Source organism: Gekko japonicus, unplaced genomic scaffold (assembly GCF_001447785.1).
Source record: "Gekko japonicus isolate JY-2015 unplaced genomic scaffold, Gekko_japonicus_V1.1 scaffold498, whole genome shotgun sequence".
Classification (NCBI taxonomy): domain Eukaryota; kingdom Metazoa; phylum Chordata; class Lepidosauria; order Squamata; family Gekkonidae; genus Gekko; species Gekko japonicus.
In genome coordinates, this window is record NW_015177022.1 from 814,014 (window position 1) to 831,532 (window position 17,519).

Consider the following 17,519-nt stretch of genomic DNA (forward strand, 5'->3'; position numbering starts at 1 on the left):
ACCAGAAACTGCCTCCATGCTCTCTTAGCAATCTAAAGAGGCTTTGGCAATGCAATGCTATGTGTATTATAAAGGTCACTGTGCCCCACCTTGCCCCCCTCCCAAAGCTAGACTTGTTCCTTTAGAGTATTGGGATATCTTTTCAGGGATAGTTTTAGAGTTGCAAAGAACACTCCTAGTCTCTCAGGTTCTTAGTCTACACTAGAGGTTTTCAGACTGTGTTCTGGGGTACCCCAAAGAAAGCTTATCATGGGTTCCTCAATAAGATCAGTGGTGGGAGACAAGCTTCCTTTGAAAATCAATTTGTCTACCGTTACTGGATCTTTTCTTGCAATATGCAGCCACTGAGGAGTTACTGAGCATGTTCGAAGGTGCACTTTCAGCTTGAACAGAGTGATGGTGAAAATGCAGAGATGGGTCAATGCTCCCCTTAACTGGAGTATGTGTGCTTTACAACATATTCCCAAATCCTCGGTACCACCCAGGAGTGCCATGGCAGATAAGCAAGGGAAGAGGCCATGGCTTAGTGGTAGACAGAATGCCTTGCATGCAGAAAGCTCTAGTTCAGCCCTGACATAACCAGTTTAAACAACAAATAGGTGTCTAGGGAAGCATCTTTCTCAGCCTGAGACCCCAGAGATCTCCTGACAACTGTAGTAGATGGACCGATGTTCTGGCTTGGTATGAGGCAGCTTTCTATATACATACATTTTGATCAGGGGTCATTTCGTAGAAAAAGAGCTGGGGAACTCATTAGCATAACTCATTAGCATATGCCACACCCCCTGACATCAGGGGCCTGGCGGTGGACCTGCAAGGCCAGCGGGAGTGCGAGGAAGCCCCGCCAAGGCCCTCCCTGGCCCCAGGCAGGCAGGGGTGGGGAGAGGCGGGGAGGAAGCAACTTACCCTCCCTCTTCTCCTGCCTCCTCCTGGCTGAATGAGGGCTGGAAGCGGGGCGGCCGGAAGCAGGGGGCGGGGCTTCATCATGTGCCCCGCCCCCATGCACCTCACCCGGGGGAACTGTGTTCCCCCGCGTTCCCCCCCCAAAAAAATGACCTCTGATTTTGATAGTGTGGAAATGTTTTTTCTAAAGACAGAAAGTTTTAAAAAACCACTGCTCTGCAATACTTATGCTTGATTCCGATGTTGCTATTTTTCTGACATTTTGGAAAGGGTATCTTATATCCAGTGTGGAATGAACTATTGCACAGATTTCCATTTCCCTCTCAGTACACGCATTCATTCTCAGTAAATTGTGCTCTTTCTGTCAAAATCCTTGTTATTTCATATCCTTAATGTATGCAACTCAGATGTGCAGTGTTTCATCGTTAAGCCTGTAATGAACCTCCCTCCCAACTACAAGGACAAGCCTGTTCCGGAACAGATTCTTAAGTAATCTCTTTTTCCCTGCTAATCAATGCTGCTTCATTTCTCAAAGCCAAGTTTTTACACTGGGGAGCAACCAGCAGTTAGTTTGCCTGGACCTTTGGTTTTCTTAAGGAACAAACCAGTTGGCAACTTAAGACTAAAGTTCTTTTTAAAAAAACAACACACACAATGTGAACGCTGCAAGGTCCTAGCCAAGTCTGATTATTGGAATCGTAGAGAAGTTGTGATGGGTCCAGTCCCTAATTGGAAAACATTGCCCAACACCTGCTGGTCAGCACTAGTTATAACCCACTTGCATGGTACCCTGACTTGCATTTCATGCAAATACAGAGGGTCATATATGAAGGACTTGGATGTGTCATGATGTGTCCCTTTTTCATACTGTGCAGCATTTTTTTCATTTTATTTTTATAATGTCTTATAAGAGTATGAATGAGAAAGGAACACTTTGTTCACATAGTCCCTTTGCTCTGTCGTGCACATAGTTTGTATTTGGACATCTGTACTCAAGTTACATGAAATGAAAATCAGCTCTCTTGGCTAACTAAATAGTCCATTCCCATTAAAAGAATCTATTTGCTGAAATTGTTGGAGGAACTTGGTATGTTTAGGAACAGGTCTCCTACTAACATCCACAGGATCTGATGATCTAAGTCTTTCACAATTCCTCTGTCAGTCAAGCATCCAGAGATTTCAGTTGAGTTGATAACCTTGCTGAGCTTGAGTCTGAGCGATGTGGCAACACTTTATTACTGTTCTTATTCCATCAACATGTGTGGCGCTTTACAGAGCAACATCAGTAAAACAAAACAGCTCTCAAATCTCTGACCCAAGAAGCTTAAAATTTAAATTTTGACTGTGGTGAGAGAAACAGTAGAGGAAAACAGGAAGTGGACACACAGAAATCCCAGAAGATAAATGTAAATATACACAAATACAATTACACATTATTTAGTGGATAAGAAATCCAGAGGGGTGATGGAAGCCAAGCATTTATTGGCTGGCCAGGTTCTCCTTGAATCCTCTGGTCTTCATCTTTGGCTTATCACCCACTGCTCATATATATACAACCACACCATTGTGTAGCGTTGCATAAATGCCGGGCAATTGCAGTTTCCATCAAAAAGTCTCTACACTGCTATTCCCGGGGAGCTTATATCTCCTCCCCAATTTTTGTTTAAATTCATCACCACTTTTAGTCATGGTACTCTAAGATCAGGGATTTCTATGCAATGGACAAAATAGTCTCCTATTGTAGTGCTACTCCTAACCATTCGGATTTATATTTGAAATGGCTTCCTTTTTTAGAAACAGTTTTTAATGATGACATATTTTCTCAGTATTCTGTACCAAAAAAGTATTACGTTCTTCATATTATGTAAGTCAACCTGCATTAGTTCTCTAGTTCTTTGTTATTATGACAGTTTGCATATATGCTTGTTGTTTCTGTTGTGTTTCTTAAAAGAAAATAAAAATAAAAAAACACTTTTAAACAAATAGGATACTGTAGCACAGGAATCAGAGCCTGGTTTTGGGCACTGGCTGAGATTCCAGCCTATGAAAATCCCCATTGTTTGTTTGTTTGTTTTTCCCATGTACTCCTTTTAGTTTCTACAGAGCCAATGAAGTGCAACAATTTACATATTCCCGGCCATTTAGGAAAGGAGAAAAAGATCCAGAGAATGAGTTTGCAGTGAGTCCTTCATTTTTTGAGCCTATCCTTCCCCTCCCTGAGGTTATTCTTGTGTTTTGAATTGTTTGCCTTCATGATGCTGAATGCCAATGAAAAGACAGAGAGACCTGCACCATGAGTATCTATTCCTCTTTTTGCTTTTGCTGCTTATAAAAAAAAATGCTACCTGAGGTGCTTGTCAGCACACCAGTGGGTGCAACTCTGGCTATTTTTATTTATTTTTTGCTATTTTTCAGGGCTTGAAGCCATCTGCAGAATTGTAAGCTCAAGCCAGACAGTGGCTGTCTTTTATAGTGGTATCCAATGCTCCCTCTAAGCTGTGGAGTCTTGTGAGCAAAAATTCTACTTTGTGAGCTACTGGTATTAAAGTTGTGAGTGAGAGATTTGGCTACTGCATGAATTAGTCAGCTCTGGCGCCATCCTCCCTGAGCTAAGACAAAAATGTGTGAGCTGGAGGCTAAAAAACTGTAAGCTAGCTCACACTAATTCAGCTTAGAGGGAACACTGGTGGTATCCACAGTATTTTCATACCTAGGCCGTCTATAGTTGCCTTCCTGTGCTACCTGGCTTCCTGCCTTCCCTCTGTTCTCATCCTCTCCTACTTTGCCTCTCTCCCTATGTATTCTTCACATGGCCAACGACTTCTTTCTGTCTCTTGGACCAAACCTTCAGTTACATATTTGGGGATTCTTGTACTGGCCTTCTACCTCATTTTTTATCTTTCCTTTTCTCCAGCCAGTTGAGGGATTGTTGGGTGTACATTGTCATCCCATCTTCCATTTTCTCGTCACAGCCACCCTGGGAAGTAGGCTGGGCTGAGAGACGGTGTGTTTGTGTGTGGCTGAAGGACCCCTCTGAGCTTCATGGCTCAGCAGAGGGTGAACCCGAGTCCCCATAGCCCTAGCTGGACACTCTGTCCACTACCCCATACTGACCTTCCCATAGTTGAAATCTCACCGCAAATTGATAGCCAGCCAGCCATATGCAAACCTCCCATCATCATGGCATTTGAGCCATCTCCCGTATTTATACAGAGGAGTTTGATGGATAACTGGCTTCCAAGTCCCTTAACCCTATCAAGAAATAATACATTAACTGCCCTTGACTTGGATGGCTCAGGCAAGCCCGATCTCATCAGATCTCGAAAGCTAAGCAGGGCTGACCCTGGCAAGTATTTGGGTGGGAAACCTCCAAAGAACACCAGGGCCAGGAGGCAGAGGCAGGCTGTCCAGCCATTTCTCTGAACATTCTTCATGATCCAGTAGGAGCCGCCAGAGGTTGCCTTGACTTCCAGGCACGGACACACACACAAATGCAAAAATACCGATAAATGAATAAATAAATAACACACTAACTGCATTCAGAGGACCCAAGGAAAGTCTTGGTTGTTTTTTTCTGGGAAGTCAGAAAATGTTGAAACTGAGATGGATGTCCAGAGAGATTGATGTCTAAAGTGGATACTTCAACAAACCCAAGTTTCTTTCTTGTCTCCAAAGGAGGATTCTAAGCTATGTTGCTTTTCTTCACTTTCCCCTCTCCTAACAGACAATGTGGATAGAACGAATCACCTACACAACTGCTTATTCGTTCCCAGGCATTCTCAAGTGGTTTGAAGTCAAACAGGTTACAACGGTGAGCTTGTGGACTGGATGTGTTCCAATTAAATATACCATCCACAGTCTGAACTGAGAAATAATTGGAGATGGGGTAGAGAGGGAGAGAATTAGAAACAATCTTACGTGTAGCTGATTTCATTATTTTCTTCCCAACATTATTCATTTTTTACTGATTCTGTTCCTGTGCATTTAAAAATTGGTATAACACCCAGAAATGTTGTAGGTGTTCTCTAGCATACAGGTATGTGGCGGGGAAAGGTTCACCTCCATTTCTGGGTGTCGGGCTGTTGCAAAAAGGGCATTGGGGCAGCTCTGGGAAAAGGATGGCAACCAAGTTTTCTGCACTGACCCTGATTCTCCTACATCTGAGGGCTGATTCATGTATGTCCTCCTGAGGTGATGCAGTCACCAAGCAGAGACTGTATCATACAAGTTTATCATGGGGAAGGCATTTGTCTTCATTTGCCCTGTGTGATGATTGCAGAACTTTCTCCTTCCAAAGAAAATCTGCATCCTCTCTGAAATTATTTTTCCCCATTAGAGGACAGTATCTCCTCAAAAGGAGGCATGTGAGGTGCAATATAATTGTGATACTTTTAGTTAAAGAACTTCCTTATGCAGCTTTGCACAGGTTCAGGGGTCTTGTTTCAGCTATGCTGCATTCTGTGTAAAATGTTGCGTGTGCTTAGTTCATGCACAAAAGATTAGCAGCCCTTGGAGATACTGGACCTGTGCACTCAGTAGCACATGTAGCTGCTTTTCACAGGTTGTGATACAGCTTCAATAAGACATTGAGCCTGTGCAAGGTCTCATGGGAAAGCTAGTAGTAGATCCATGACCAACTCTTCCTGGCATTTTTTAAAAAATAGATTTCATACGTGCACAGCCCCAGTTTGGATCAGGGTCATTCAGTGAGAGAAGATGGAGTTTAATCCTTTTGTACAGTTTCACCTGTGGAAACAGCCTCCCCGTCCCCAGGCTCCTGTTGATCTTGGAAGGGGGGGGGAGAACACTCTAAAGACACGTGTTTGTGTCCTCCTGCCCCCCCCTTCTTATGCTAATAGGAATGCAAGTAGGGTGGTATCAGTAGGTGGAACCACAAATCTTAAACCCCCTCTCCCCAATCTAAATCTGAGTGTAGTGTACCTTTTTAAAAGGCACTGGGAGGTCCATGATCATCTTCTTGTCTAGCTTAAGTATGTGCATAATGTAGGCCAGAAAGTTCAGTGCTGATTGAACTTTTTGCATTGACCAGCACGGTAATAAAAGTATCCTGCTGTCAGATTTTGCAGAAAAATGTCACTGAGCATGCTCACTTACAGTAGAACATGCCCAGTAGCAACAGCTGAAGCCTTTTGTCACTCACAATTGGTATTCTGTTTAATCATTAGAAGATGTGGGCAAAATAAGTCTAAATTCCTGGGGATCAGGGGAGGACAGATTTCGTAATGTAGTACCTTACATCTGTCTGAGGCCACTGCTTATTGGTCCCAAACGGTATGGTTTTGTTTCCCTTTATGTTCTTCAGGAGGAAATCAGCCCCTTGGAGAATGCCATCGAAACCATGGAGCTGACCAATGAGAAAATTAGCAACAGCGTTCAGCAGCATGCCTGGGACCGGGCCCTTCCAGTGCACCCCCTTTCCATGCTATTGAATGGCATTGTGGATCCAGCTGTCATGGGTGGATACACCAACTACGAGAAGGTCAGCTGCTTCCTTGTCCCTCTGCTGTAAGCTGTGCAGCTGGCACTGTGGGGAGAGAGGGTGATCTCCTGGTTTGTCTGAACAAAAACGAAACAGAGAAGGATACAGTGGAAGGAAGGGGAAGTGCACAAGGCTGAGTGTCTTGCTTACTTGTTTAAGGCATTTCTATACTGCTTCTCCGGGTGGGGGGGGATCTCTTTAGTAGTAATCCATTAAAAAAATTTCCGAAGGACTCTGGGCAGGTTATGTTACGATCAAAATTCAGTGACAAGCCACACTATTCATGAGATGCTTATAAAACATTCTCACCTAAATTACTTAATGTGAACCCCTGTTGTTGAAAGCTAGTTAAAATACAGACCTGTTGCAGGGAACTGTGAACTTCTGTGGAGTAGCCACCAAGAATACCCTTCTGTGTGTGTTGGGGGTACAGCATTTACAAACAGGCAATGTGCTCACAAGAGTGCCATGTTTGCTTTTTCATGCTTTTCAGACAAAAACTGACTTCTAAAGCACCTCGAGGTGGTTAACCCCATACATCATACCAATAGAGGGAGCTGCAGATAAAATGAAAATAAAAGCCATGTCCTGTTTGCAGGCTCAAAAACTAACTGGCAAAGACACACAGGGAAAGGGGATGGTGGGGGGCGGGCAAAATAGAGAAAGGAGATCAGTTTGACTGTGACAGAACAAAGATACCATTTTAAAGAGGCATTTACATCCAGCTGGAGCCGTGCTGATCTTCTCGCCCTGAAACTCTTGCTAAGACAGCTTAGTATAATTATCCATCTTAGCCAGAACATCAGTGAGAGATCAGCCTTGATCCTGAGACCGCTAGAGCGGGATGGGCCCTGAGCATCCTTTCCCTCACCACTGCAGTCATAGCAACCAGCAACTTGGAGAATTTCTTCCAGTTACAGAACCCTACTTTCTTTGGTGCAGAAATATGTTGGGTTAGTACTGAATCTGAAGACTTTGCTTAGCACAGTCTCTGACAATAGACCTCTGGATCGCAACAGTGAGATGAAATAGGTTGTGAAAAACTAGGAACACTGCATGCTATAATAAAAATTAGTTATAATGATTATAGTCAAATCAGTGCAGGGCAGATGGCCTTGGATTGGAATGTTTGCCTGGTATGAAACAATCAGCCTGCCAATGCCAAAAGAAAGGGAAAACCATAGAATTACCAACCAGGGAATATTTGGGGCTGACATTTCTTGACTAATGTGCTAAACTTAGACTTGCAAAAGTAGAAAAGCAGTTAAGGCTCAGAACTGCTGTGGCTACATCTGGAAGTCCTCAACTTTTGCTCACATTTTCCTGTTTCCATTTGGTCGGTGAAGGGCGTTTGGGTTTTGTGGGCTGCCATAATCATCATAGTCTAATTCTTTCTTTTATGTTGATTATCAGAAATTAGACTTTTACTCAGATAGTTTTTCTTTCTCAGTGTAAATGCTAGTAGAAAGTCTGTCATTCTATGGGAGGAGAGCTGTCATGTTTTTAAGATTCTAGTCCGTGGGATCCCTCAAGATTTATCCTTACTGCTTCAGTTCCCCCCAAGCACATTGCTTTCATTTTCTCTGTAAGAGAGAATGACAAGCATTTGTTTATGTGGGAGACGTTAAAAGGCATGCATTGGGGTGAAACCTGCTTCTCGTTCATGTGAACTCAGAGGCAAGAGGTAACTCAGCCAAAATGACCTGTTTATTTTGGCCACTGGGGTTTAATTTAAGAATCAATCTTGTTGCTCTCTGCATACCCCCACCCCCCAGGTTCTGTTTCTTGGTCAGGCAGAAGTGTGACAGAAAGTTGGCAGTGTGAGATGGAATCCTGGAAACCAACATTTTATCTCTTCAACCTTGACACCTTTTTGCCTACTGTCACCAAATGGAATTGAACCTGTGCTAGAGCAGCAAAATGATGCTGTTAAAGCCATTTTTCAGCCTTCCATCTGAGGCCAGTTTGTGCAACTTTTGTTGTTGTTTTGTGGTCGCAAATGGCCCAAGCCATTTGACCAGGGTTTGCATAGGTGTACAGCTGCATGATGAGCTCATGTGGCTCATGTGTCCAACAGTGTGAACCATTTCATGACTGATATCTGTAAATCACTGGAACACATAGCAAATGTGAAGCTGCTTTGCATGGAATCAGAAATTGATCCATCTGGCTCAATATTGGTCTACTCTGATCAGCAGTAGCATTTTGGGTCTCTGGCAGAGGAAGGTTTTTCACATGCTGCCAGAGAACCTTTTATAGTAATTGCTGCATGTTGGAAATGGTGAGCTTTTACCACTGGGCCCAGCGATCAGCTTGGACATATGAAGCTGTGCATCTCAGTGAAAAGATCTGTAATGCACACTGTTTTCCCTAGAAGAGGGCTGGCTGTATATCCATTGTCAGCTGGTAAGGATCATTTCCAAAAGAATGAACCAAGAGTACAGTCCATAAAGTTCTGGACAATTTGTTTTAAAGTATGCACACCCTTAACCCTCAATTCTGAGGTAATTATATACATAAGACTGCGCAGCCACCTACCTACCTATTTAGCTAGTATCATGCCTTTCTTCCAAGGCGCTCAGGATGTTATACATGGTTCTCTGTTCTTCATTTTATCCGCACAACAACCTGTGAGGTTGAGAGAGAGAGTGAATGGCCCAAAGTCACCCAGTGAGCTTCAAGGAAGAATGGGGATTTTGAACCGAGGTCTCCTGGTTTGTCATCTAGCCATTACATCATGCTGATGGATCAGACCAAGGCTTTGTTTCCAAATTGGCCAAATATTTCAGGGTTTTCATTTGCTTTAAAAAAAAAACCCAAAAAACCCCAGGGCAGTTATGATTTTTCCCTTTTCTTTGCTCCCCACCACATTGTTCAGAAGGTTATGTTCATTCAGAATCATGAATGCCTTCGAGCTATCCCTCCTTCAAGACCAGAACTGAGGTTTGGTCAGATCTGTCTATAGAGGTCTATCAAGGAGAAACATCTCCCTCAGACCTCCACATCAGTTGTAGACAGGCCTACTTCAATATCAGACAGGCCTACTTTTTTCAAGAGGTTAGACCTGTGACCCAAAGGAGTGGGCATGATTTGTTAGGATGGTCCACCATTAATGATGAAGAAGAGCCATTCTCCAGCAGTTTTTTTATGTGAGTAAGATCCAGGTGGTCAGCCGTGTTAGTCTGAAGCAGTAGAACAAATTTAGAGTCCAGTGGCACCTTTGAGATCAACAGATTCAAGGTATGCGCTTTCGTGTGCAAGACACACTTTTTCAAATACATTGCAATGGTAGGTAAGGTTCAAACTTATAGACAGGGACTTAACAGCGAATTAACATGTAACATGATGATGTTTAAGGTGTCAGAACTAAATAACAAGCTAAGGTTATAAGGTCAACAGTTGTAAAGCAATAAATATGTCAAAATAGCAGATAAATGTTTGTGAGTAAAGTCTTTACTTTGGAAGGCATATGGTTGCTGCATTTATTTTTAGACTTTTAAAATTATTCCTCTTTTATATATTATTTTTCTTTTACTCTGTTTTTAAATCATCATAAGCTGCTTGGAGTACTGGAAATGCAAATGAAAGTGGATAAGACCCTACCCTGTCTCTTACAATGAGCTGATAGAAAATGGCTTTTCTTAACCAGTTCCCCATTCAGAACTACACCCTCACATATCCTTGTTCTTATTTCCTCTATTCAGGCCTTTTTCACAGAGAAATATATTCAAGAGCACCCTGAAGATCAAGATAAGATTGAACTGCTCAAGCAATTGATTGCCCTACAGGTACCTGCTAGGAGGAGGGGATAAGGTGCTTGGTGGCAATGGATGCTTGCTTTAACATACTTGTCATATTAGCTGTTTGCAAGATCTTCTCCCAAGAAGGTTCGTGCAGTAGCCCAGCATGGAGGAAAGGTGATTTAAATCAATTGCTTTGGTTTAAGTCAGTTGCTTTGGTCTATCCATACTCCTCCAGACAACTGGCAAAACTGTGTCCACCATAACTGGGTTGGGATGTGTCCTTGTTCAGTTCACAAAAGCGCTCAACTCCTGCCTGCCAGTCAGGGCATCATTGCTTGCTTACTTACTTATTTACACACACACCCTATGTATAAGATCCTTGTTGGAAGGAGCCAGATCAGAAGAGGGCAGGGTCTCCCCCCCCCCCATTCACTGCAACAGTGTCCCCCAGCATGGCAATTAATTATCGTTCTATAGGAGTGAGTTCTATGGGAGAAGCTGGAGAGATGCATGGATGCATGTTCAATGACACCATTAGGATAGGGCTGAATTAGCTTCCTCTCTTTGGTGCCTCCAGCCTTCTCACAGCTGAGCTCTTGATTGCAGCCATTGTCTGTAGAGCTGAATGGGAGCAATGTAGAACCAAGCTGCCTCTTACATGCATAACTCCACGGCTTCTACATATCACCATCCTGGGTTCTGCTTCTTGGTCATGCTAGTGTAACAGGGAACCAGCTTTATAAAGAGTAAAATGGTCTTGAGAAATGTATCTGGTGGAAATGGGTCCACCAGTCCTATGCAGAAACATGGACTATGTAGCCTTTGGCTTTCTGCTCTCTGGTAACAATGATACCCCTGTCTGAGCCTTGGCACCGTGTTCTGGATGTTTTGGCAATGCTGTGGTAGCTTTCACTTTTCTATCTGTGCCTCTGATTAAAACAAAACAAAAAAATAGTCACTCCTCCACTGTAAGATTATGCCCAGAGGCTCTGCCTGGAGAATAGTGTTAATAGGAATGAGCTTGAATGTGGCTTGGTGTGATGTTATGGCACAATATGTAGAGAGGTCAGAAAAGCTGTGGGAAAGGGGGATCACCTTCCCAGTGCCCGATGGAACAGCTTGGCCTTTGGATCATGGATTAACCTTTGCCAGCGCTACCAAATTAGCAGAGAGCAACACCTGAAAGAGGAAACGGATGTGGCTTGCACCTCTCATTGCCTCTCAGTCCCATGCTGCTTCTGCTAGGGTTCAAGATGGGCTACATAGTGTCTCTGTGTCTGCCTTGGAGCCTGCAGGGGAGGAGGAGTGCCTGAGGTGGTAAAATGTGTCAGGCCATCCCTGAGTTTTGCCCGTGTTCTTTGTTTCATTTAATAAACTTTATCAGGGCTTTTTTTGTAGAAAAAGCCCAGCAGGAACTCATTAGCATAATAGGCCACACCCAACATCAGGAACCCATTAGCATATTAGGCCACGCCTCTGACAGTGCAATGTATTTGCATATTAGGCCTCACCCCCATGTTACCAGAGGTGTGCTCATCCAGCCACACCCACCTTTTGCTTCTTATTCTGTTTACTTTGTTTGTTGTCAAAACCTAGGGCTTTTTTTGTAGCAGGAACTCCTTTGCATGTTAGGCCACACACCCCTAATGTAGCCAATCCTAATGAGTTTCTGCTGTTGGGTGTGGCCTATTATGCTAATGAGTTCCTGCTGGGCATGGCAAACTTGGGAGCCAGCTGGAACTCCGTTCCTGTGCGTTCCTGCCCAAAAATAGCCCTGAACTTTATTAACACTGTCAGTAGTGATAAGACAACAACACTGTTTCATTATAAATTCAGGGTTCTTCTCTTTCAGATGCCTTTGCTGGCAGAAGGCCTCAGGATTCACGGTGAGAAGCTGACGGAGCAGCTGAAGCCTCTTCACAATAGACTAACTTCCTGCTTCAAGGAGCTGAGAGGGAAAGTGGAGAAGCTCTATGGTGTGATAACTCTGGTAAATGTTTGCAGCCTACTTAAACAAATGTCTTTGGGAAATTATCAGCATTCTGAAGGTTTGCTGTGTGGTCAATAACACATACTGGGAGGAGTGTGTATTATGTGTAGCAGGAGACAAACTTATACGGTATACAAATATATGATAATGAAATAGAAGTAGAATTAAAATCTGTTCCAAATGTAATATCTCGAATACAAATGGGTTCTCCATATGAGATATATGAGGTAACAGCATTCTGTGTGCCTTGGTGTTTAGTCATGTCGGCCACATGACCACGGAAATGTCTTCGGACAGCACTGGCTCTTCGGCTTTGAAACGGAGATGAGCACCGCAACCCTAGAGTTGGATTTGACTGGGTTTCGAGCAAGGGAACCTTTGCCTTTACTATACTACTTATCTATTAATAGTTCTAATGAATATGTAGAAGTTGTGAAAATATGTTAAATTGAATACATAATCATGATGAAACCAGCGTTGTAGGCAAAATAGATTAGTTATGAAGTTTGAAACTTAAAACTTAATTGATGAATAGAATTGTACCCCAACAGAAATAAAAACTATTGTATTTTATAGATAATATCTTTAAAATTACAATGAAGAGGATAAAAGGGAAAATATTCTCCTATATATTATGTACTATATTCAATCAATCAATCAATAAACCTTTAATAGCATATACAGCATTAAATTCAGAAACAGAAGATGACACAGTCAACTAAAAAACTGAAATAATTATAAAATCATGAAACGGAGTTTCCCAAAATTATGTACTATATTATTGTCTTTGATAAATGTAATTATGTAGTATAACTTTTTCTTTTTTCCCTTTTCTGTACCCCTGCCATTTTCCTAAAATAAACAATAAATGACATTAAAATAATGCATACCGGGATACCAGTTGATAATATATGAAAAGCAGATATCAAACTCATGTTTCCTGCTGGCTGATGTCATTTTGTTGAGGAACATCTGTAGCATATGAAAAAATAAGCCCCTTTGTCTGCTCTTCTTTTTTTTAAAAAGTTCAAGATTTTTCATTTCCCTCTTTAAATTTGACCCTCAGCCTTCCTCACTGACTGAGAGAAAGCAGAGCAGGTCTGGATCAGTGGTTTTGCCATACATCATGTCTTCCACGTTGAGAAGGCTCTCAATTACCTCTGTGACTTCCTCCGTCGGATCGACATCATCTACCTCATCAGACAGTACCTCCTCCAGGCCAGGATCAGATGGGTGAGTGAAGTCCATTACGAGAACCAGTGGCAAAGTGAGTACAGTGTTGGAGTGGGGAGAGATCAGACTTCAGATCTCTGCTCAGACATGAGCTCACTGAGAGACCTTGGCCCAGTCACTCCCTTGCTGCCTAACCAGAGAATTGTTGTGAGGGTAAAATGGAGAAAGAGAGAAGCGTGTATTCTGTTCTGAGCTCCTTAGAGTGGGAGGGGAGCAAGAATGTTGTCTATATAGTAAATTGGCTGTAGTAGGGACTGATGCTGAGGATTCTGGGACACACTGAGTGTTTAGAAAATAAGCTGAGAGGAGAGCAGGAGCTGAAGAAGGTCCAGGGCCAGGTCCTCAAGTTATTATTTTCATACAGAAAGTTCTCCACAAAGTGGAGAGCTTGTCTCTGAATGCAGCCTCCCACTGAGATCTACCATGTCCTGGATAAAGAATAAAGTTCTCCATAATTCCATGTGTTCCTATTCAAAAGAAAGGTTAGCTGTGCACAAAGGGCATATAAGAAGTCAGCAGGTGAGCCAGGGATTATGACTAGAGCATGTTGCCAGTGTCAGGGCTCTGCCCTGGAAGACATAAAGTCATACAGAAAAAGAGACTATATCTTGGCATGGACAGAGTGTCTTTCTTTCACCACTAAGCAGCAACCTGTGGATTAGCAGCAAGCATTAGCTTCCAGGCAGGTTAGAGCGTCAGCATTTCTCACTGAGAAATTAAGCTTAAGGGCATCACAAATACACATGAGAATCTGCATAACCTGACATCAGCAGTCGACACAGCCCAGATCAACATAATGAGATTGTTGTGGCTGTCAAACTCTGTTCTCATCAAACTGTGGTGGAAGCAAGTCAAGGAAGGGCAAGAGTGACCCTTTCTTCCAGGGGGACCTAGCAGCAGTCCCCAGTAGCGTCAGACCAGCAAATACAACATAGGGACAGAGGCAGACATCAGTAATAACTTCCTGCAGCTTTGGTTTGTAGTGATGGTGGCAAATCATGGAACCTGGGGGGGGGGGGCATGGCGGGATTCTTACTTCCTCATTTCAGAAATCTACCTCCCTAGTACAAGATTGGACCCAGTAGATACAAAGCCTGGCTGGTGACAAGATTCGTCACATCAGGAGGCAGACCTCATTGTCGGTCCTTCAAGCAAAGGGTGGGGGAAACCAGCAGTGGAAAGGGCTGACTGGCAGGAGAGCCTACAGGGCCTCTCATCAGTTGGGTCAGGAGTGTCACTTTTTGGCCAGAGTGCTTGAATCTGTAGTTTGCTGTGGGGCCTTAGGTTTGGAATAGCACTTTCCCTTCCCTTGGAAGATTTGTCTCCTGTTTTCACAATATTTCATCTACATAAGTAGACATTTATGAGCTGTTCGCAAGCTGGTGAGAGGGGCCGGGGGTCACCCTCCCTGTGTGTCTTCCCATGTGGGTTTCAGATCCATTCTTGAGCCTCTTATGGAAAGGAGGATTTCAGCAGCCTCCAGGACAGAAGAACTCTCTGCCAAAGACGATGGTGAGAACCGGATTAATAAATTCAAGCGGAAGGAATGGAGCATCAGCAAATCGCAGGTCATTGTGGAGAAGGAGCCAGAGGCTGAGCTGGCGTCCAAAATGGTAATAAATGAGTTACAGTAGTGAAATTCCCTATGGGAACATCCATCTCTTTTTTTTTCTTGTAGTTGCTTGATTCTTTTTGAAAATGCTGGGGAGGGTTCAAATACCAGACGTCTTGGTCACTACACATAAATCAACTTTGCCTTAATTTTCTTGGCTGCCGTTGACCCACCTCTAAGCCCATGAAGGCTCCAGCTGCAAATGAATATTACCAGGTTTCAACTGGGGAGCAACACTTGGATATCATTCTTAAATATCCCGATGTTCCCGGAGCCGAGCAAAAGCCCAGTGTCAGACTTCAACGAAATGCTCACTGAGACGTTGTCCAGACTGTGCCACCTTCAATTGCAAATTCAGGCTTACAAGGCTGAATGTTCCTTCATGCAAAAGAATACTCTTTGTACATAGACAAGGAAGGCTGGAGCTCATCTACCAGACATACTAGCTTTCTGTTTACAAAGGACTCTGTGCAGGAGCATTCAGTCATGTGCACCTCCACTTGAAGTGTTATAGCACAAATACAACATGCCTTCATTGGGAACTAGGTCTCAATCCTAATCAGAATCTGGATGGATTTTGTGCTGAAAAAGAGAGATGCAGCTGAATCACATCTCTGCTGTTTTTGGTCTTTCACGGTACACGGGACTTTTTTTGTAGAAAAAGCCCAGCAGAAACTCATTAGCATAATAGGTCATACCCAACAGCAGGAACTCATTAGCATATTAGGCCACACCCATGACAGCACAGCTCATTAGCATATTATGCCACACCCCCGCACTACCAGAAGTGTGGTCATCCAGCCACACCCACCTTTTGCTTCTTATTCTGTTGACCTTGTTTGTTGTCAAAGCCCAGGGCTTTTTTTGGAGCAGGAACTCCTTTGCATGTTAGGCCACACACCCCTATTGTAGCCAACCCTAATGAGTTCCTGCTGTTGGGTGTGGCCTGTTATGCTAATGAGTTCCTGCTGGGTGTGGCCAACTTGGGAGCCAGCCAGAACTCCGTTCCTGTGCGTTCCTGCCCAAAAATAGCCCTGACGGTACATACACAACTGCCTTAGACCAAGTCAAACCCTTGGTCCATGATGTTCAGTGGTGTCTCCTCTGACTGGTAGTGACTCTCCCGGGTCTCAGGCATAGAGGGTGGGTCCCAGCCCTGCTGTTCGAGTTCCTGGAGGTGTAATGGATTGAATTTGGGACCTTCTTCATGCAAAGCATGCATTCTGCCACTGAGCAATGGCCCCTCTCCTGTGTTCTATTTACATCATTTGTGTGCTGGCTTTCTCCCTGAAGGGATCTAAAGCAGCTCTCAGACAGATACCAAATGCACATGAGGAACTTCAGAAGTAGAATTTGCACATATAAGCCACATCTGTATATGGTGCAGAAACATGCAGCTTCTCATGAAACCTTCCTGGATCCAGTTTGACATCATGCAACACTTGGGTCCATGCTGGACCTTCAAGCAAAGTTTTTCTGACAACTGTGGATTGTTATGTTTTCAGCATCTGTAGCACCTTCAGTAAAGTCTTCTGTTTGATCTGTGTGTTTCAGAATTTGTTGGGGAAAGCAAGGCCAAAGAGTCTCCAGCTGGGGGAAAGCAGACTGACACTGCTTCAGGCTTCATCACTCCAGCAGGACACGCCTCTCAGCCCACCACCAATTACTCCAAAAACTCCAAGAACACAAAGTGAGCTATGCAGTTTCTTTCCTTTCAAACAAAACTTGTGGGATTTTTTTTTTTTTGGGGGGGGGGAGAATTGCTTATGGCCTTGATCCAATTTCAAGATACAATTTTGTACAACGAGAGACCTTTAGAAAAGTTTTGCCATTCTGCTTTCTCAGAAATGGTGAAGGCTAGAAACCTTACCTGTAGCTGGATCTCCAGCATGGTAGTAGAAAAGAGACTCTTAGCTCTCCCCTCCTTTGTATAACCAGAGTTTTCAAAATAAGTAATAATCTGTAGAGCCTGGCCAGCAGATCCATGGCCCTCCTGGAAAAGTCTGGAAACTGATGGTTATGGTGGATTGGGAAGATCCACCTACAATCAAGAGAAGAATGGGAAATTGTGCCTCCCACCACCTTACTGTGAGCACTTCTGAAGCTCGATGAGTAGACTGATCACCTGCTGGACTTTGGAAACTTTTTGGAACTGTGAGACTTTTCTTTGCTTCAGAGCCCAGCAGGACTTACTTGCATGTGCCCCCCCCCCCATCTTTCTTCCAAGCTTGTAAGAAAAGCTGATGGCTCAATTTTATATCACACTGGGTTTTAGAGGAGATCAAGAAACAGTATTACTGCTTCCTGGCATCTGAAGTCCAGTGTGAGGTCAGAGGCGAGCCCCATCCATCTCTCACTTTGCACTCACCAAGTTAATGCACTAAAGGCCTAACACGATACACAGTCTTTGAGATAGGTCTAGGTGTGACATGAGGACCGTCAGACAGTCTTGCGCTTGCCCATTCCCTGCTTGAAACAGGGCTGATTCTCTTATCCCATCACTAGGAGGTAGTCCAAGAAAAGACTTCAGACAAAGTC

At 43.6% G+C, this 17,519-nt stretch overlaps 1 protein-coding gene across 1 annotated transcript in view; it reads left to right on the forward strand.

Moving 5' to 3' along the window:
- Positions 1-17,519, forward strand: part of DOCK5 (dedicator of cytokinesis 5) — a 178,144-nt gene that overhangs the window by 157,176 nt on the left and 3,449 nt on the right. The window contains exons 42-50 of the mRNA XM_015427785.1: positions 1,311-1,392; positions 2,998-3,082; positions 4,628-4,714; positions 6,227-6,403; positions 10,108-10,191; positions 11,999-12,136; positions 13,203-13,369; positions 14,805-14,982; positions 16,536-16,671. Of these exons, the coding sequence (XP_015283271.1) occupies positions 1,311-1,392; positions 2,998-3,082; positions 4,628-4,714; positions 6,227-6,403; positions 10,108-10,191; positions 11,999-12,136; positions 13,203-13,369; positions 14,805-14,982; positions 16,536-16,671 (1,134 nt within the window). The remainder of the gene's footprint in view (positions 1-1,310; positions 1,393-2,997; positions 3,083-4,627; positions 4,715-6,226; positions 6,404-10,107; positions 10,192-11,998; positions 12,137-13,202; positions 13,370-14,804; positions 14,983-16,535; positions 16,672-17,519) is intronic.